Raw genomic sequence first — 19,891 nt, forward strand, 5'->3', positions numbered from 1 at the left:
AAAAAAAATTTTTTTTAACGTTTATTTATTTTTGAGACAGAGAGAGAGACAGAGCATGAACGGGGGAGGGGCAGAGAGAGGGAGACACAGAATCGGAAGCAGGCTCCAGGCTCTGAGCCATCAGCCCAGAGCCCGACGAGGGGCTTGAACTCACGGACCGTGAGATCGTGACCTGAGCTGAAGTCGGACGCTCAACCGACTGAGCCACCCAGGCGCCCCTAACTAGCTGGAATTTAAATAAAAACTCAAAAAAAATCATTTTTCCAATAAATTTTGAAATGCTCTGTTAGGACAAATTATAGATCTAGAAGAAACTTGAAGGAACTTTGAGGAAAGCAATACTTATATATTAAGTTCTAATGTCTTTGATACTACTTTATAATCATACCTCAAATACTTTCTAATTAGGGAAATTTCCTATTTAGCACATTCTGTGAATTTTGAATACCAGGTACTGACAATCAAAAATGCTAGAATTGGAAAAAATAATCATGACAGATCCATCTAAGTCACGGCAAGCTCATTAGGAGCCATTTTACCTCAACAGAAGATGGGTAACTTGATGGTAATGGAAACGGAGCAACGGCCATCTGATTGACTGCATCTTCATTTCTGTGGATGGGAAAATAGGCAGAATCAGTACACACCAAATGCTAAGTTTCTGGCTCAAGACACAACCATTTCCTCTGTTGAAAATGCAAACACAGCACCTTAGAATAAAAAATATGTACAGATGTATACTGGTTTTAAGCATGCAAACCTATTAAGCACAAAAAGGGATGTATTACCCCAGGGACAGTAAGATGTGATTATTAGTGACAGAAAATGATGATGTTAGGGGTTAGCTAGATCCTGCTTACTAAGTCAGGATCATTTTGGAAAGACATCAACTCTTTCAGCACTGTCAAGTGTAAGTTTTTTGAATGGCCGTGTGTAACCTCTAGGCCCATTAATGTCCAGACCATTTTGTTCTTTGAACTGGAAAGGTTCCCGGCTCCCTCACTTGGCTTCTAACTTTGTTATGCCAAATGAAGGTCGATGGGATGTGTATGACAGGCCCTGCATGGGTGGGCACTGTGAGGAGGAGTGATGGATGGGGAGAGCAGAGATCCAGACAAATGTGGGTCAATCCCACTCCTCCTCATCCTAATGGGAGCAGAGAAGGTGGGAGCTAAAACTTCATCACCAGGGTCACAGGTACAGAACAACTCCTAGAATACCAGTTCTGATTATTTGGGCCCATTTCCATGACATTAATTTCGTGGGAGATTTAACCTTTACTATTCATTCATGATGCATAACCAGTAATAATTATCTCAAGATTTATGTGAAGTTTGACTTTAGGTTTCACAACATAAACCAAGGAAGATCACAAAAACGCTTCTTCCTGGTACGTAAAGCTCTAAGACTGTTCACGGATCTCTCTCCATATGACCAGTATATCCAGGATAGCCACTACCTGACTTGGTATGGCATTCAAAATCCAAACCCAATGTATTTTTTACTTCTCACCAATAGGAAAAATACATTGGTCCATGCCATTCCTGCTTTGGTGCTTTAATCATATCACTGCATTTACCTGAATTGTCTTTCTTTATTAAATTTCTAATCCACCCATCCTTCTCCTCCAGTGTGAGTTCAATAACCTCAATTAAGTGAATTATTCCCTTATGTTAAAAGACTATCTCTATATTGATGTCTTCCAAATTAATATGGTTAGCCCAGGTCTTTTTCTGAGCTTAATATTTGCATATCTAACTCCTACTTTATATTTCCACCAGATGTCTTACAAACATCTCAAATAAAATATATCTCTTTATCCCACTAGTTGCCAGAGGGTTTCATGATCAATCCTCCTCACTTGAGTAAATATCAACAAGGTCTGCCCCACTGTTCAACCAGGAACTGGGGAGTCATTCTTGAAACCTCTAACCCCTCAGCTGTATATCCAATCAAGAAGCCTTGTTAATTCTACCTTCAAAATGTATCTTGAGTCTTTCCACTATTATCATTTCTTACCAGAGTTAACGTTAAGAGCATCCTATTTCTCCAGTCTATTCTTCACCCGGCAGCATTATTATGGTTCTAATACATAAATCTGGTTATATTTCTATCCCCTGCTTAAAATACCCCTATGGCTTATTATACTTAGGATCAAGTCCACAATTGTTAGGGAGGCTGTAAGGCCTTGAGCAATCTGTCTCAGCCCCCATCTCTGGCTTGTTCTCTCTTCTCCTGGCTCACTTGGTTCTAGTCTAGTTACATGAGCTTTCTTCCCATTTCTCAGCTGAGCCAAGCTCCATCCACCTCAGGGTACTAGCTAGCCCTATTCTCTTCCGCTCTGCTCAGCCGTTGCCCAAATCCTTCGTCTGATTTATATTCTTACTTCTTTTTCCTAGCTGACCATAAACATCATTTCCTCAAATAAGCCTTCTAGGACCTCCACTATATGCATATGGCACCCTATACAATAATTGTAGTTCTTGTCTTTCATAATTTACCTAACTGATCTGCATAAACATGTGCTTCTAGATGGTAAGCACTCCGAGGACAGGAACCATGTCCTTCCTACTCTCTCTTACATTAACTAGGGCAAACAATGCCTGGCAAACAGTCTGTACTTAACAGAGTTGTTAAGTGAACTGAACTGCAAGAAGTCTAGGCTGATGTAAATTTTATGTGGAAATAGGCAGAGTATATATAAATAAAAAGATGAAGTCTAGGTACCATTCCTTATTCTAACCTTCTAAGGTTCTTGGATTATCTAGCATATGAGTCAAACCAAAGCAAGAGGGAGAAAAACTAGAACCATAAAGTGACACAGCATATGAAGAATGTATCTAGTTTTTCTGACTGCATCACAGATGCCTTGAGCATGCACTATTACATTAAGAGATGGCTATTGTTTTTCAGGGAGTACAATCCATTCCTCAGCAGTTTGCTCATACACAGAAGAAGCAATCAGTTACCTCTGGATAAGTAACAGCATTTCAAAGAGGTAATTCCCTTTCACATTCATTTTCCTCCACTGAATAACACAATAGAACTCAGCTCTAGCTTAGAGCTGAAAGCCAACAGGACACGTCTGCTCCAGACTCAGAACTCACGGGGCAGAGTACATTTGGCAGTAATTAAGCAGATGGCTTTTCATACTTCTTTCAAAGGTTACCGGCATTAAAAATATGGCTGCACATAAATTCTTATTGAGAAGTCATGATTACCTGGACCAAGTTACTTCAAATCAGCCAAGTTATCCCTTCATAATTTAATGATTTTCTCCAAATGAGTATGACTTTAATGGCCTTTAAATTCTATATTAATTTTTTTAAACTTCACAAAATAGAACACTACAATTACTCTCAATGGAGAGAAAAAAGTGCTTTAAAAAGTTATAGTTCATAATCCTTTATAATCCACTTACCAGGGAGTGTTCACACACCTCCACGTCAAGTAAGCAAAGACCTGACAATTTTCAAGAGAAATGAGTAGGAAGAGGGAAGCCAAAGGACAGAAGGCATTCACACTTCAAACAAGCAGTCAGCCTGAATGACTTCTGGGGACCCTTTGACCCTTCCTCTCTTGTGATTCTCACAAGGAATAAAATCTATTTGCTTTATAATTTACCTTTCCTTTCCAATATAATTAATGTAAGTTTCTTAGGCCCAGGCGCCCCATACAGGACACAATCAGAAATTGTAATTGCTTATTGGTATTTTCATAATTATCGTCAACAGCTGTTGAGAGAGAGAATGGAGTGCTACCATGGGTAAGAGTGAGAATACTTTTCCAGAGTACAGAACCCTGTATGTATATGTCTGTATCACTGTATTTTTCATTCTCTATTAAAATTACCTGTGCTGTCCTCTCTCCCCCTTGAAGCCCAGGGATGGGATCTTATCTTTTTGCATCCCTCCAGCTTGTAGGAGGGTACCTGACAGAGTAGGGGTACTATAAACGTCTGTTGAATAAAGGTGATCTTAACAAGGCAGGAAAAAGACATGGAAACAGAACTATCAAAACTATGCCCTGTGTTTTTCAAGCTGCTTCAGTGAGTTAATGATAGTGTACTGCCTCTAGCCAGGCAGCTATCAGTACTTGCCACATTAAGGGACATTTCTTGGGGTGTCTGCCTAGCTCACAGTAATTCCCTGAATGGGCCAGAGTAGCAATGTCTACATTGTGTAACAATGACAGCCTGCCTCAACCTTAGTGGATGGAGGGAGAAAACACCTGTCTCAGTTTGGGCCAATCAGATTCTTTCCCAGGGACTCAAAATTTAGGACAGACACAGAGATCAGGAATGTAGTAGCTAGATAATAACAAATGAAGTGCTCAAGGCTAAAGAGGGGGTTGAGAAATCGCTTCTGACATCTCTGGAGTCATCCTGATTTCTTCAGTCTTAGATGTAAAGCCCCTTCTTAAGAGACCCCGAGACTTCCTTGTATTCTTACAATGCATTCTCCTTTATTTTTTTTAAATGTTTATTTATTTTGAGAGAGAGGGGTGGGGTGGGGGAGAGGGATAGGAAGGGCCAGAGAGAGAGAGAGGGAGAGAGAGAATCCCAAGCAGGCTCTGTGTTCTCAGCATAGAGCTTGATGCGGGCTTCAATCTAATGAATCATGAAAGCACTGAGCTGAAGCCAGGAGTCTGATGCTTAACCATCAGAGCCACCCAGGCGCCCCCTGCATTCTCATTTAATTTAAGCTGGCTAGCATTTACTAATTAGAGTAAACTCAATAATATAGCTCTGATTTTGTTTTGAATACATTTAGTTTATTTAACAAATATTTATACTAGGGGTACAAAGATGAAGAAAACATCATTTCTGCCTTTGATGGTATTAGCCATTAGTAAGGAATATAGCTATATAAGTAAATGGACAATTACAATAATGGAATTAACTATACAGGGACTGTCAATTTAGTTCTTCTCCAGTTTCTAGGAACACCCCCAATTCAGTTTCTTGTAGAATATACTTATATTTATCACAAATATACATTCTAGATCCTGATTTCAATTCTATTTTGTTACAAAAATACACTCATTGGTAGTTGTGTTAGAATTCTAAAAAGGTTCCCAAGATAGTTGCCGTCTGGTTTACATACTGCATAGGATCAATTTCACTTCCATGATTAAGTAATATTAAACAGCACAGCTGACTAAAATACAAAGAAAGATGATCAAGTGGAGCCTGACCCAATCATACCGGCCCTTTAAATCTGGAGATGTCACTCCCCAGAGCTCCAATGCCCTGATCTCCTAAATTAGTAGTTATTTCACAGGAATCCTAAAGAATGCTTGGAGGTCAGAGACAGGATGTCAGAGATTAGAAATATCATTGCTGGAGGATGCCTGGGTGGCTGAGTAGGTTAAGTTAAGCATTGGACTCTTGGTTTTGGCTCAGGTCATGGTCTCAGTTTCATGGGGTCGAGCCCTGCATCTGGCTCCACGCTAAGAATGTGGAGCCTGCTTGGGATTCTCTGTCTCCCTCTCTCTGTCACTTTCCCAGTCATGCTATCTTTGTCTCTCCCAAAATAAATAAATAAAACCTAAAAAAAAAAAAAAAAGTGCCATTGCCGGTTTGAGGATGGGGGAGGCCATGTGGTAAAGAATATGAATGGTCTCTAGGAGCTGAGAGTAGTCCTCATTTGAGAACCAGCAAGGGCATACAAGACATCAACTAGGGTGAACTTGGAAGTTGAATTTTTTCCAAGATTTCAGACAAGAACTTAAGAACGGACAACACTTTGATTTCTGCCTTGTGATACACAGCCATGCTGTGCCAGACATCTGATCTACAGAACTGTGAGCTAATAAATAGGTGCTGTTTTAAGCTATTAAATTGGCGGTGATTTGTTACACAGCAAGAGAAAACTAGTACAGAGCACAATTCTTTGATTTGGAAAATATGGTCACCAGAAACATACCCATATATCACTGTTCTAAATGTCTTTCATGGATTAACTCATTTAACTTGCATTAACAGCCGTATGTGGTAATTACAATGATTTTCTTCATTTAACACAGAGGGTAAGCAACCTGACCAAACTCACAAAGCAAATGAATAGTACAGCCAAGGTTGAAACCTGGCAGTCTGGCCTCAAAACCCACTCTTTTAACTACTACACTACAGTGTTTCCCATTTTAACAACCTGCCCCAGAGCCACATATGTCTTCTCTTACATACCCAAGCCAATAGTCCTAGACTCATCTTAGGGAAAAGTTCTACTAGGTCACAATTTACTCTTAAAGCTATTTCATAATTTTCCTTAGGGCAAGAAGCATGAAAGGTTCTGAGTTTGCTCACTCTATCAACTTTTTGTACTTAAGTTCTGAGCGTCATGTCTTCATTACCTAGTCTTTGTACAGATATAATGACTATAAAATGCTTTAAAATACTCATCGTGTTTGATAGTGCATGTAGCATGGTAAAAAATACAGCAGAGTGTAATTCCCTCAATATTCTTCCGTGACCATAATTAGAACTGTTCCTAAATCCTCTGGCTTGTACTTTCCTTCTTTAAAGTTGAGCCGGTACTTGAACCAAGTACTTGGTAATCATGGAAATACATGGTGAGATGGAACATGCTGCCTTGTACTTTTTTTTTTTTTGCACCTATTTTGGGCCCTTGTAGTTTATTCTTTATTTTAAAAAATTTTTTTAATGTTTATTTATTTTTGGGAGAGAGCACGTGCACACAAGGTGGGGGGATAGGGGCAGAAAGAGAGGGAGACACAGAGCCCAAAACAAGTTCCAGGGCTCTAATTCATCAACTGTGAGATCATGACCTGAGCCAAAGTTGGATGCTTAACCGACTGGGCCACCACTAGGCATCCCTACCCAGTATACTTAAATACAGAAGCAGAAAGTAGAATGGTAGTTGCCAGAGGCTGCAGGGGAGGGGAGGGAGAATGGGGAGTTACTTTTTATCAGGTACAGATTTTTAGTTTTACAAGATATAAAGACTTCTGCAGATAGGTAGTGGTGACAGCTGCACAACAGTGTAACGTACTCATTGCCACTGAACTGTACGCTTAAAAATGGTTAAGATGGTGGACTTTATGTCATACATATTTTACTACAATTTAAAACAATTAAGCAAGACACAAGAACAACAAAGTGTGCAGAGAATATATTTGAATTACTTAGAATGTCACTTAAAAATCATTATGGTCGGGGTGCCTGGGTGGTTCAGTTGGTTGAGCGTCCGACTTCAGGTCAGGTCATGATCTCACGGTTTGTGAATTCAAGCCCCACGTCGGGCTTTGTGCTGACTGACGGCTCAGAACCTGGAGCCTGCTTCGGATTCTGTGTCTCCCTCTCTCTCTGTCCCTCCCCTGTTTGTGTTCTGTCTCCCAAAAATAAATAAAAAACATTAAAAACAAAATCATCGCCTCCAGACTGCTGTGGTTCTGCCACTTGGAAATTCACTTTCACTAAACCCGTAGGATCTTATTTTATACCAACAAAACAGCACTATATGAAAAACAGAAGTTTTGTGCCTGAATTCAGCCAGGATAGCTGAGTAGGCAGATTTCATTTTTTAAAATCTATTCTAAAATGATTACAACTGCCATCTAGTGCCTAGCCCAGTGTTTAAATACACACAGAGAGTTGAATAAATGAGTGATACAGGAACACAGCTAAACAGGCCTAAATGTTATTTTCTGATTGTACTAAATATAGTGATGGGAGACACTTGAGGACAGGAAAAATAAACTCTACATTTGTTTTATTAATTGGGACACGACACTGAATTAACATGTGGCTAGGAAAGCTCAATATAAATGAACCAGAAGTAACATATAAAACAAAGCACATCATTATATTTCAGTGGGAGCAAAACTCCTTTCTGTAAAGATTCCAAGAGAGGTTTCAAACTCTATGAACAGACTGAATAGTTTACAATTTCCAATTGTAAGAAACCTCCCAAATAGCAATATGCTGAATCTGAAATAAATGATCAATGACAGTAGAATTATGAACTTTATTTACTTGGCATTCCAAACAATGTCAGTAATGAGGGCTGCTGGGAGTAACTCAGCATCCAGACCCACATTTCACAAACGTGGCCCCAGGCAAGTTCTAAATAACTGTTGCCAGTTGTGCAGAGGAAAAGGTAGCTCATAAAGTATCTGGCAGTGCAGGTTGGTGGGAGGGTTGATGTAGAGAGCTTAGGACTGGATGGATGGGATGATTTAGCCTAATATGTTTCTCAGAGAGGTTCTTTCTGAAGGATAACGTAGTAGCTACCCTCAGCCATTTGTCTCTTTATCTTGGCTGGCAAAGCCTTAGTGGTGTTCAGATATCCAGCCCTCACTAAAAGGCCATGTGCTGGGGAAAGGTGACTTCTTCCACCGCAGGTAAAAACGCAGGATAAATCCTGCCTAATTCCTCTGAGATAATCATGGCAATCCAATCTCATTTCAAGAGCCAGTGAATGGTTTGGCAATGGAAATATGTCATACTGGAGATACGCAGTGGAGACCTGCTCAGAGGTCTTGTGATTTGCTGAAGAAGTCTGAAGGATAAAAATTTGTCAGAACCAAGGGTAAAAGCCTGTGGGTGACCAGAAAATGTGCAGAAGAAACCATCTCACTCCGGCTCCTGGTGATTTGTTCAGATAGCTGACTTTTATTACCCTTCTCATTCATTAGGATTCTTTGGCAACAAGCAAGAGAAATGAATTTGGACCAACTAAAGCAAAAGGGAATTTATTAAAGGGATACAGGGATCTCACAAAACACAAGCAGGCTACATGATTAGATTTGGAACATACAGGAACTAAGAGGCCTCCAGAGGACAAGGAAGCAGGAAAACAGAATGATGTCATAGCAGGAACCTCCTATTAAGGCCCTGTGGTTTCATGAATAAACATCATTTATATAAAATCACTCATGTAATGTGAGTGCTTCCTATTCTAAGCAAAGGTATCATATTGCCTAAGTTTAGGTCACATGAGCAACCCTGGGCCACATCTCAGAAGTGAAAGACAGGGCCCCTTCAGCTTACACAGAGGAAGAGAGGCATCTAGCTGTACTGTTTTTACTGTTCTACCATAGTACATGTATTGTGTGGGTGTGCGTGTTTCAAAAAGAAAGTCTATCTAAGGAAACAGATATTCTACAAGGAAAGGAGAAGTACTGACCAGCCAAAAAAAAAAAAAAAAAAAAAAAGGAAAGAGAAACTTCCCAAACATGATTAGAAAATCAGGCACAATTAGGTGTTTGAGTGCTAAACGAAATCAAACAAATATAGTCATAATTTTCCCAAGCTGGTACCATGTTAAGGATGGGGAGTAGCAAAGAAAAGAAGAAATTACCAATTTCCTGAAATAAGATAATGAAATAAAAATGATTTTTTTCTTTTTTATTTATATATATATTTTTTTATTTTTTTTATTTTTTATTTTTTAAATCTACATCCAAATTAGTTAGCATATAGTGCAACAATGATTTCAGGAGTAGATTCCTTAATGCCCCTTACCCATTTAGCCCATTCCCCCTCCTACTTTTTTCTTTTTTTAAATGTTTTATTGTTTATTCTTTTTTTTTTTTAATTTTTTTTTTCAACGTTTTTTATTTATTTTTGGGACAGAGAGAGACAGAGCATGAACGGGGGAGGGGCAGAGAGAGAGGGAGACACAGAATCGGAAACAGGCTCCAGGCTCCGAGCCATCAGCCCAGAGCCTGACGCGGGGCTCGAACTCACGGACCGCGAGATCGTGACCTGGCTGAAGTCGGACGCTTAACCGACTGCGCCACTCAGGCGCCCCTTATTGTTTATTCTTGACAGAGACAGAGTATGAGTGGGGGAGGGGCAGCGAGAGGGAGACACAGAATCCAAAGCAGGCTCCAGGCTCTGAGCTGTCAGCCCACAGCCCGACGCGGGGCTCGAACTCACAAGCTGTTAGATCATGACCTGAGCCGAAGTCAGATGCTAAACTGACTGAGCCGCCCAGGCACCCTGAAATAAAAATGATTTTCAAAGATACTTTATAAGTCATGCAAGAAAGTTTGATAGCAACACTTTATCTAATATACTGAATTCACCTGATTCACGAATGGCCCCAAAATGGCAAAATTTTGGGTTACTTCAGATTGACTAGCTACAATTACCTCCAAAAAAAGGGAAAACTTATGGCTTCTGTGGATATTCAAAAGAATATGCCATAGGCTTTCAAGATGATTCCAGAACTGGAATCCACCCAATGGAATCGTAACTGAATTAAGTGTACAACTTCCCAAGGTTACCATAGTAGGTCAAAGGGAACAACGCTTCTTATTTGGATGCATAACATCCAATGTCTTGAGAAAAGATCAAAACACAAAACACTCCAATTCCACCTTGTTCTTGAACTAAAAGGCTTATAAATTCTACTTACAAAATAAAAGTAATAAATAATTAAAATTACTCTTTAATATGGAGAGTACAATAAACAAGTATCAAAGAAATTAAGAAAGAGTCCGCATTGCAGAGCACTTGAGAGACTCACATGGGTCTACCATATGGTCCAACTAAACACAGAAGAGCTTTGAAACTGAAGAGTGTCTCTATCTTCCTTCCTCCTGCAAGTCCTAGAAAGAACTCAATGCTAACGACAGGCCTCTTCCTCAAATCTTGTCACATATCTCATGGATGATATTTTATTGTGTACTTGAAAAGGGGCATTACATTCTTTAATGGTCCATGAGAGTTGGAAGTATGCTTCCTCACAGATTTCAAAGCAGCTGATGTACACAGCTCATCCAATGATACTTTCAACGACTGCTTTTCTTGTAGAAGTAAATGGTCAGGTACATTGGGTATAATATCCAATCTCAGAAACCTTTGGGTTTCTGGACACACTATAGCTTTGCTTACTTATCCTTCAGGTCTGAGCTTCAGCATCTTTCTCTGTAATACTCTCCCAAAGGCTCCAAAGTTTAGGTTAACTGTGTTTCCTATACATAAAGTACCCAGTACCTTTATCACTGGATGAGGTATCACACTGCTTATTCTCTGCCTCCTCCTTTAAGGTAGAGATTGTAGTCTTTGTATCACGGACTCCGCAGCCCCAGCACAAGTAGGTACCCTGCAAATACTTGTTGAATAAATGCATGAATAGTTCTTTATGAAAGTTAAACTCATGCTTATTCCCACGATCTTTTTTCCTTCTTATTTAGATACAAAGAGCATAGCAAGGATTTTAAAAACAGGCATTTAATTCACTTCTTCAGATGGACTTCTCCCACAGATGACTGTGACATTCACATTAATTTCAAGTCAATATCATCTTTTCGGGATATGGCCAGAGGATAACGGGCCACCCTATATTTTTAGTGACAAAAACAAGACATATGCTCAATCGATACTGTATGGTAGCTCCCACGGTGAGTCCACTCTGAGTCAGTAGGGCTTGACAGCCAGCACTAAATCTTTCCATGGGGTTCAGTTTCACTTGGCCTCCCCTAGCCCCAGGAGTTTTTATAACAGTACACATTTTCCACATGTAATTAAGTAATGGAGAGTGAGTTGTTATACATGACATTTAATTTTCAGTAGTGGGGGAAGGTATGACAAGAGCTCCAGGCAAGATCATTAATCTCCTCGGATCCCTGCACTGCCAAATACAGCAATTCATTCTTTCTTGTATTAATATAGCTCTCCTCCTGTACTTAAGTTATAGTGCTTGTGTAGAGGGGATAATGTCAAATAGGAAAACCCACAGAACTGAAATGTGTGGTACATAGTAAGAATTCGAGATTGTAAAATGCATCTGGACTATCCATTGTGGAATAATTTAGTATATCAGAGTTCCTGTGCGTCATAGGCACAAGTACATGATTACCAGATTGTCCAAAATCTAATTTGGGGGCAAAAAGGGAGGGAAGAGTGATTATGTAAGTCATGTATACATAGCAGCAGCAACTTGCTAATGTCACTAATGACTCACAGGCCTCTTGTGAATTAAAGGTCAATTAGTATATGAATAAATACAAGTGTTAAAAGAATACGACAAGGACATGATCACACAAATGTGTATCACTATAGACTAAAGGCCCTAGTTAATTAAAATGTTGCCTGCAGCATATTTTAACAGCTTTCTGTGATTACTGCTAATCATACTCTGAAATCTGTGGCTAGTTCCCATTTTTATCTCAATTGTCAATAAATTTGGAAAAAAGTTGCTGAGGCATACAAGCCAAAAATTTCTCTATAATGGAAATGCACAGAGAATCAATAATTTAAACTAAGGAAGGCAATATTACCAAATAGAAGCACTACCTATAAAGAAATACAATTTATAAGCCTAAGTTTTTAAAGTAACATTATATAGCATAAGTTAGGCAGCTTAAAAGTATAATTGCACCTGTTGTGCTGAGGTGCTTTAAGTGCTAACTTCCTGAATCGATAGCAAATCAGTATTTAACTGCTTTAAGATTTGGTTCCCAAATAGGCACAACAAGGGTTCTCGTACCAATAGTCTAAAGGAGGTAACCTATAGGCAGAGGTTGAAAAATGTGGGGCGCCTGGGTGGCTCAGTCAGTTAAGCGTCTGACTTCCACTCAGGTCATGATCTTGCGGTTTGCTCTGTGCTGACAGCTCAGAGCCTGGAGCCTGCTTCGGATTCTGTGTCTCCCCTTCTCTCTGCCCCTCCCATGTTCATGCTCTGTCTGTCTCTGTCTCTCAATAATAAATAAATGTTAAAAAAAAGAAAAATGTATCTAATTGAGTGATGAACTAGATAATCAGCCTGAAGGAGAGAGGATGATAGGTTGAGCAGCATCTAAAATGCACAGGTTACCATATTTAAATAGGACACCAGTCCACCATTATACCCCCACTGGTGACATATGCAGTGGATGAGCAATAACATATATTTTTTTATTTCTTTAAGTGTTTTATATTCTGACACTATCTGATATTATTCACCTCAGTAAATCTATTATATTTTATTGACATGGGGATTAATTCACATTAATTAGATTTCTCTTTATACATTCTTTCATTAAATGGTACTCTACTCCCTGTTAGAATATCAGGTCGTCATTTCAAAGGAGGAGGAGGAAGGAGTGCCTGCCTGGCTCAGTTAGTGGAGCATGCAACTCTTAATGCTCTTGATGTCAGGGCCGTGAGTTCAAGTCCCACTAGGTGTCGAGCTACTTAAAAAAATAAAATAAAAAAGGGAGAATAAGGGGAGAAGCAGCAGCAGACACAGGACTAAAAGAGATGTTTTAGGCAGGCTGTGTCCTTGTCTCTTATTTTAACCTTTATCAGAAATGGTTTTATATAGGGGTGCCTGGGTGGCTTAGTTGGTTGAGTGTCCTACTCTTGATTTTGGCTCAGGACATGATCCCAGGGTTGTGGGATCAAGCCCCATGTTGGGCTCCACGTTGAGCATGGAGCCTGTTTAAGAATCTCTCTCCCTCCCTCCCTCCGTTCCTCTCTTCCACTCGTGCACACATTGTCCCCCCACCAAAAAAAAGTTTTATATAATGATAGCTATATAACTATATAACTATATATATCTCTTCTAAGTGTTTTATCATTATGATGTTAATTAAAATTCTTAAATTGTGAATATACTTCACTTGAAATAAATATTCCAGATTCTGGAATGATACAAAATATATATGAAGGAGTGGCTAATCTTTTCCTCTTCTTCCTTTATCCCTAACTTCTTTTTTTCCTCTTACTTCCTCCCCTTTTTCTGCCACCATCATCATCTTCATCACCATAGCAACAAACACTGCTGAGCCCATATTGCCAGGCAATTTATATATATTAAGACATTAGAAAAATCTATAAGCCAGCTATATTATCTACATACTGCAGATCAGGAAACTGACCAAACTCATATACTTGGGGTATTCTAGAGCTGGGTTTCAAGCCCAGACCAGGTGAATCAGGGATTCCTCTTTCTATCACTTATCATTCACGCTTGCTTTAGAAAAGAATTCGTCACTTAGGTAAGACCTCTCTGTTAGATGAATAGTTCCTTCTCTTATGGAAATGGCAGCATTAATTAATAAAATGTTGGCACACAAATTATCTATCAAATACATATCTACTGACTCAAACAAAAGGTTGTCAGCAGTGCATACATCTGTCTTGATTCAATTTAAACTAATTTTCCTTTACAGTCTCAAAGTGGATAGGACAATAGATTATTCAGAATCACACCTACATCTTTTTTCTCTCTATTCAGAAAGATAGAGGAACTTCCCCCAACTTAGATTATTTGGGAAAGTACTGAAGAGAAGGACTTAAGTATGAGAAAGAAATTATTTTGTAAAATAATAAATTGATCTATATGTATCTTTTTTTCTGTTATCTTTAAATTCACAAAATCAGCCAAACTAACTTACTATGATTGTTACCTTTGGAGAATAAGTAATCTGGAATTGCTTAGAGGGAGCTGCAAGGAAACTTATTCAATAAAGCTTTTCGAATGTCGACAATGTGCTAGGCACTATAATTTAAGAAAGGTTCATAATTAGATTGCATGTTTTGAACGTACATTGATACTTCCAAATTGCTTAAAATCCCTTCCAGTAAATAAGTATTCCGTGACATCCTCAATCATGCTTACACCATTAATTCACTGAACAAATCATTTCTTTGATTCTGATCTCCTCTGAACAATCAAAATTGAAATCATCACACACTAAATTACTGGGGCTTTATTACTATGATTAAAATCCTCCTCAGCTTTCTCTTCTATCTTCTAAACAATTTCAAATCATGTAACCTTTCTTTTTTGAAAGAGGAGGATTCTATTTCCCAACTACTTAATTGCATTAGATGGTTTCCTTTGGATCCTATTCAATTATCTTTTTGCTCTCTTTAAAGTGGGATGACCCAGTATGGGTAATAAAAGCCCCACAGACGGTGAAGAGGTGACGGCAACGTTAATAACCATAATAGTTGCAGTAGTTGGTCAACATGTGGTGAGCACTAAGTGCAGACACCCGTGAGGGCTGTGTGTGCCTGCTTGTGGCATCCTCACATGACTCTCCGCAAAGTGGTCAAGCCTACGTGGATGTCTGTCGATGGACACCTTCATCTCTGAGCGGCTGACCTTTCCTCAGGCCTGTTCATGTTTTCAGCCTCTAACTCCAATTTTGTAACCTCTGGCAACAGGAAGGGCAGAGAAACCCAAAAAGGAGACTGGTACCTCACATAAGACTTCAAGGTGAGCCAGAGGAAGGCTGGCGTAACACACAAAGACAGAAGAAGAGAAGGAGAAAGGATTCGCCCTTCAGAAGCAAAACTAAAACCTGGAAACCCAGAAGTGCTGCTGAGTGGGAGAAAAGGGTACCAATGTATGATCTCTTCAGGAGCAAAACAGCAATAACACCCTGTGAGGCTGAAGTGATGGCATGGGAAGGAATATTTCAATCACCTACATTAGTGTCCATATCTGGGAATAAAACTACCCTTTAATCCCAGTGGTCCCTAGGAATGCATAGCTCTTACTGACAAATAACTAGTAATAGTAGGAAGAGGAATAATGATCATCAATGTCATAGAATGCCATTTAACACTCTTTCAGTCTTTACGCGAGAAAGTGTTCAACATTTTAGATTTTTGACATGTCACAGTGAATGAGGTAGGTGCTTTATTATTCCCATTTTATAGAGGATACCTGAGGCCCAGAAGGAAAAGAAACAGAGTGACAGTTAACATACAGGGTTAGCTGCATCACTGAATGATAATTCTGATTTATCAGTCATTCTGATCCAATAAAAGGAATCAAACATTCCATTGCTGATAAGGCAACAGTAAATACCACCAACGAGAATTCCCAATTCTGACTTATTTATGCCAAAAGGACTCAGTCAGGTAGTACGCAGGGTATGGGAAAATGTGGAACCCCAAACACACCACATGATTCTAGACAGCAGAGTTCACATCTGCTCCCCTCGGGATTTCTCACCAGCATTTGATATATACATTTTTTAAGTTCAAAAAGAGAGACAGTGAGAGCATGAGTGTGGGTGGGGCAGAGAGAGAGAGAGAGAGAGAGAGAGAGAGAGAGAGAGAGCGAGCGCGCGCCCCAAGCAGGCTCCATGCTGTCAGCACAGAGCCCGATGTAGGACTCGATCTCATAAAATGTGAGATTATGACCTGAGTCAATATCAAGAGTTGGAGGCTTAACTGAGAGCTACCCAGTCACCCCACACCAGCACTCTTAATATGAAGCTCCTAAAATGTTTCTGGGTTCTGTTTTCCTGCCTATTCTTTGATGAAGACATTAATGAGTCAGCAAATGTACCACATGATGGTGACAGGAGGAAGGGAAGTTAGAAGACTCTATTATATTTATAGAGAGGATAACCAGCTCCAGGAAAGGAAGAAAATTTAAAAACCAAAATACAAATACTAGCCTCAACTACCAGTTCTATCATATGAAATGTAAATAACAAGAAAGCCTCATAATTGAAACAATCCAAATGTTCCTTAAAGTAACAGTTAAAAAAGGAAAATCTATTTTTAGGATATGGTGATTTTGTTAGACAAACCAAAGATAAAATATAGTCTTAGAAAATAATAACACCTCCAGAAGAAATCTTAGATTTTATTTTTTAAGAGATATTAATTTTAGAAAGCCAGATGTATGCGTGTGTGTGCGTATCTTACCTGATGAAAACCAGCTTGACTTTTGATGGGGCAGTTTTAATAATGGCAGATGCATTTTGGTGGCTTCTTCCATACAGGATCTGATTGTTTATCTAATGGGGAAAAAATAAAATGCACTTGTAAAAATGCAATATGTTTGGTTTGTATAAAAATATACATGTATATATTTATACATTTATACAAATATATGTGTATATACTTGGAATTAAACAATGAAGTCCATTCATTTTTAAGTGGATCCATGTAGGGCTCTTTAATGCTAAAAAATCTTAATATTGTTTGTAGTATGGATTAAAATACTAATTCCAAATAGCTATTAAAATCTCTTAAATTCAGTTTTGAATGCAGTTAATAAAGCACATATAGTCCTTGAACCTTTTGCTAAACTTCAAGAGAGCAGTAGTTGAGCTAAATGTAAAAACTTTATGACAGATATATTTCCTACAGCCTTTCCAGATTTCTAAAAAATGTAGAAAACAGACTAAACTGTGGTATTCACCAGACCTCTGGAGGGCCCATTAAACACGACTCTGTAAATGTGTCAAGGTTATTACATAGCATAAATTTTGTTACTCCAGAGGAGGTAAATATTCTATCCCCATTTTAAATCAAATGTTAGATCAATCGCATGGAAACATTTTACTATACACAATCAATGAGCCATCTGCTCTTATCCAAGATATGGTGGAATTTCAACTTGATTGAGTTCGCCTAAATATGCTCTAAAAACATTGACATTCTAAATTTTTTTACTCCAGATTTTTCCAGTGATAAACTATGATGATAGTCGTAATCAATCTTTTATTTCATCCAATTGATAATAGCTCACACAGTTTTGGCTTTTCTCCTCTTGTCTCTTTAATAACTAGTTAATGATCTATACTGTCCCAATTTAACGGAGGCCTTGAAACTGTCTATTTAAGAGACAGTACAATATACTATATAAGGAATAGAAAATAGGGATTTCAGTTTTTTGTAATTAGCATTGGTCTGTCCTTGAGGTCTCTGAAATTTTGTGTTCGAAGACATACCTGGAAAAGGTTTTTGTCATAGCAGTTATAATGAGAAAGTGTATGGAAATGAACAGAGGAGAGAGCTGTCTGAAATGAAGCTCATCCATCATCTTGAAGTGGTAACGTGGGGATGTACATCAAAGTCTGTTGCAGAGACTAAACTGGAACTACCTTCTCACTATGTCCCTCATTCTATCAGCTTTTATTCTTCACCAAGATAACCTCCCAGAAACCCACTGATCTCCACACTATTTCTCTGTGCCTCAGTTTCCTTTTCTTTAAAAGGAATTTAAGCACCTGCTTCATAAAACTGTTGTGAGAATTACATGAGATAATGCCTTTAAATTTTATTTATAATCATCTTTTTTTAATGTTTACTTATTTATTTTGAGAGAGCACACATGCAAGTGAGAGGGGAGGGGCAGAGAGAGAGAGAGAGAGAGAGAGAAAGAGAGAAAGAGAGAAAGAGAGAAAGAGAGAGAGAGAGAGAGAGAGAGAGAGAGAGAGAGAACCCCAAGCAGGCTCTGCGTTATCAGCACATGAACTGTGAGATCATGACCTGAGCTGAAATCAAGAGCTGGACTCTTAACCGACTTCATTTATAATAATCTTAATACCAAAAATTATTTTGGGGGTGTTAAAAATTACTCATCTTTTCTGTTAAGGTTTTTATCTGTTTTAATAACATGTATTTAAAAATGTGTCCATCCTCTGTATGATACTATAATGATGGACACATACCATTATACATTTGTCCAATCCTACAGAATGTACACCACCAAGAGTGAACCCCAATGTAAACTATGGACTGGGAGATGATGATGTGTCAATGCAGGTACATCAACAATAACACATGTACCACTCTGGAGAGGGATGTTGGTAGTCTAAAAGGGACATATGGGAAATCTCTGTACCTTCCTCTCAATTTTGCTGTTCTAAAAAAATGTATATGTATGTGTGTGTGTGTATGTGTGTGTGTGTGTGTATTGAAGTGCCCACTGTTTAAATTATAGGTTTTCTCCTAATGTTTTCATAGTTTTATTTTCTTATATTTACATTGTACTACCTAACTCATTATAAGGGGGAAAAAATGGTTAAGTCATGTAATGATAGAGTCATGTGAAAAAGAATAATGACATAGGAAATGTCCAACTGTACTAACCTGGTTACAAAATAGTATGTCTGCCATGATCGCTTTTTTTTGCAAACCGTATTTCTCAATCTCTTCCATTTACAATGAACAACAAATAAGGATCTTTTAAATCACAACTGAAAAATGAGATGACATGTGGAATATGCGTGACTCAAAGTCTGGCATTCAGGTAATTATTTGTGAATGTCTTCCCCACCGTGTCTGGCCTCTGCTTTCAGAAAGCAGACCTATCAAATCTTCCTGTCTTTGAATCCTGTGGCACTACATTTAAAAATGTTCTCTTGTCGCCCTTACGCCTCACCTGACACGGTCAAGCCAATCCTTGTCAGGTGGTAAGCATCAGTGCAGGCACCTGGCATTTACTGAACTGGGCTCAACTTGTTGAGGGCAAGAACCATGTCCTCCACTTGGTGTTTGCCAGCCCGCCACGCGTAGCCTGCACATAGCGGTGCTCGGCGAGACATACAAAATTGCAGAGCCCTGAATGCAAATGGTTCTTTCATTAATCAACTGCTACTATGCTTTCTCTGAGGTGGGCTCCAGTCTTTAAAGGGATTTTTTTTTTCTTTTTAAAATCTTTTTTATTAGCAAAAGCTTGAACATACAGAAAATTGAGCTGTTTCATCTTTATGGAGATGCCTGCTTTTTAGCTGTGATCTTCCATTTTGATAGGATAAAATGTATGGTACTATTATTCTAAGAGGGAAAAATTACAGCCCAAATGAAGAAAGCAGGTCATTAATTTTAATTTATCTAAGAGTAAATCTACAGTTATGTCTTCATGGTGCTGTTTGTGAATATTCAGAGGCTCTGGCTGTAGAAAGGCGGAACAGCTTGCTTGCTGTGGATGTTTTTTCCAGTGCCAACAACTGTGCTATTTATTGTTATGGTAGCTGCTCCTGCCAGTGTTCGGAGGCCTCTGGAGAAACTCGGTTCTGCAGTGCAAGACCACGAACAGAATAAGAAACTCAACACAGAGTGAAACCTGATTTAACAGGATTATGTCAAAAAGGAAAATGCAGATCTCTGGCTTTAAAAATCTAAGACAAAGTCTCTCTTCTGACTTCAGAAATACGTTAGTAGCCTGTGAGTTCTAAG

At 38.8% G+C, this 19,891-nt stretch overlaps 1 protein-coding gene across 3 annotated transcripts in view; it reads right to left on the reverse strand.

Annotated features, from left to right (window-relative positions):
* The window catches only part of PATJ (PATJ crumbs cell polarity complex component), a 364,021-nt gene that overhangs the window by 108,039 nt on the left and 236,091 nt on the right, over positions 1 to 19,891 (reverse strand). For all 3 annotated transcript variants that reach the window (XM_049618560.1, XM_049618559.1, XM_049618561.1), the window contains 2 exons: positions 16,628 to 16,719; positions 540 to 612 (listed from right to left, as the gene is read on the reverse strand). In XM_049618560.1, coding sequence (XP_049474517.1) covers positions 540 to 612; positions 16,628 to 16,719 — 165 coding nt within the window. The remainder of the gene's footprint in view (positions 1 to 539; positions 613 to 16,627; positions 16,720 to 19,891) is intronic.

This window comes from Panthera uncia (assembly GCF_023721935.1).
Source record: "Panthera uncia isolate 11264 chromosome C1 unlocalized genomic scaffold, Puncia_PCG_1.0 HiC_scaffold_4, whole genome shotgun sequence".
Lineage (NCBI taxonomy): Eukaryota > Metazoa > Chordata > Mammalia > Carnivora > Felidae > Panthera > Panthera uncia.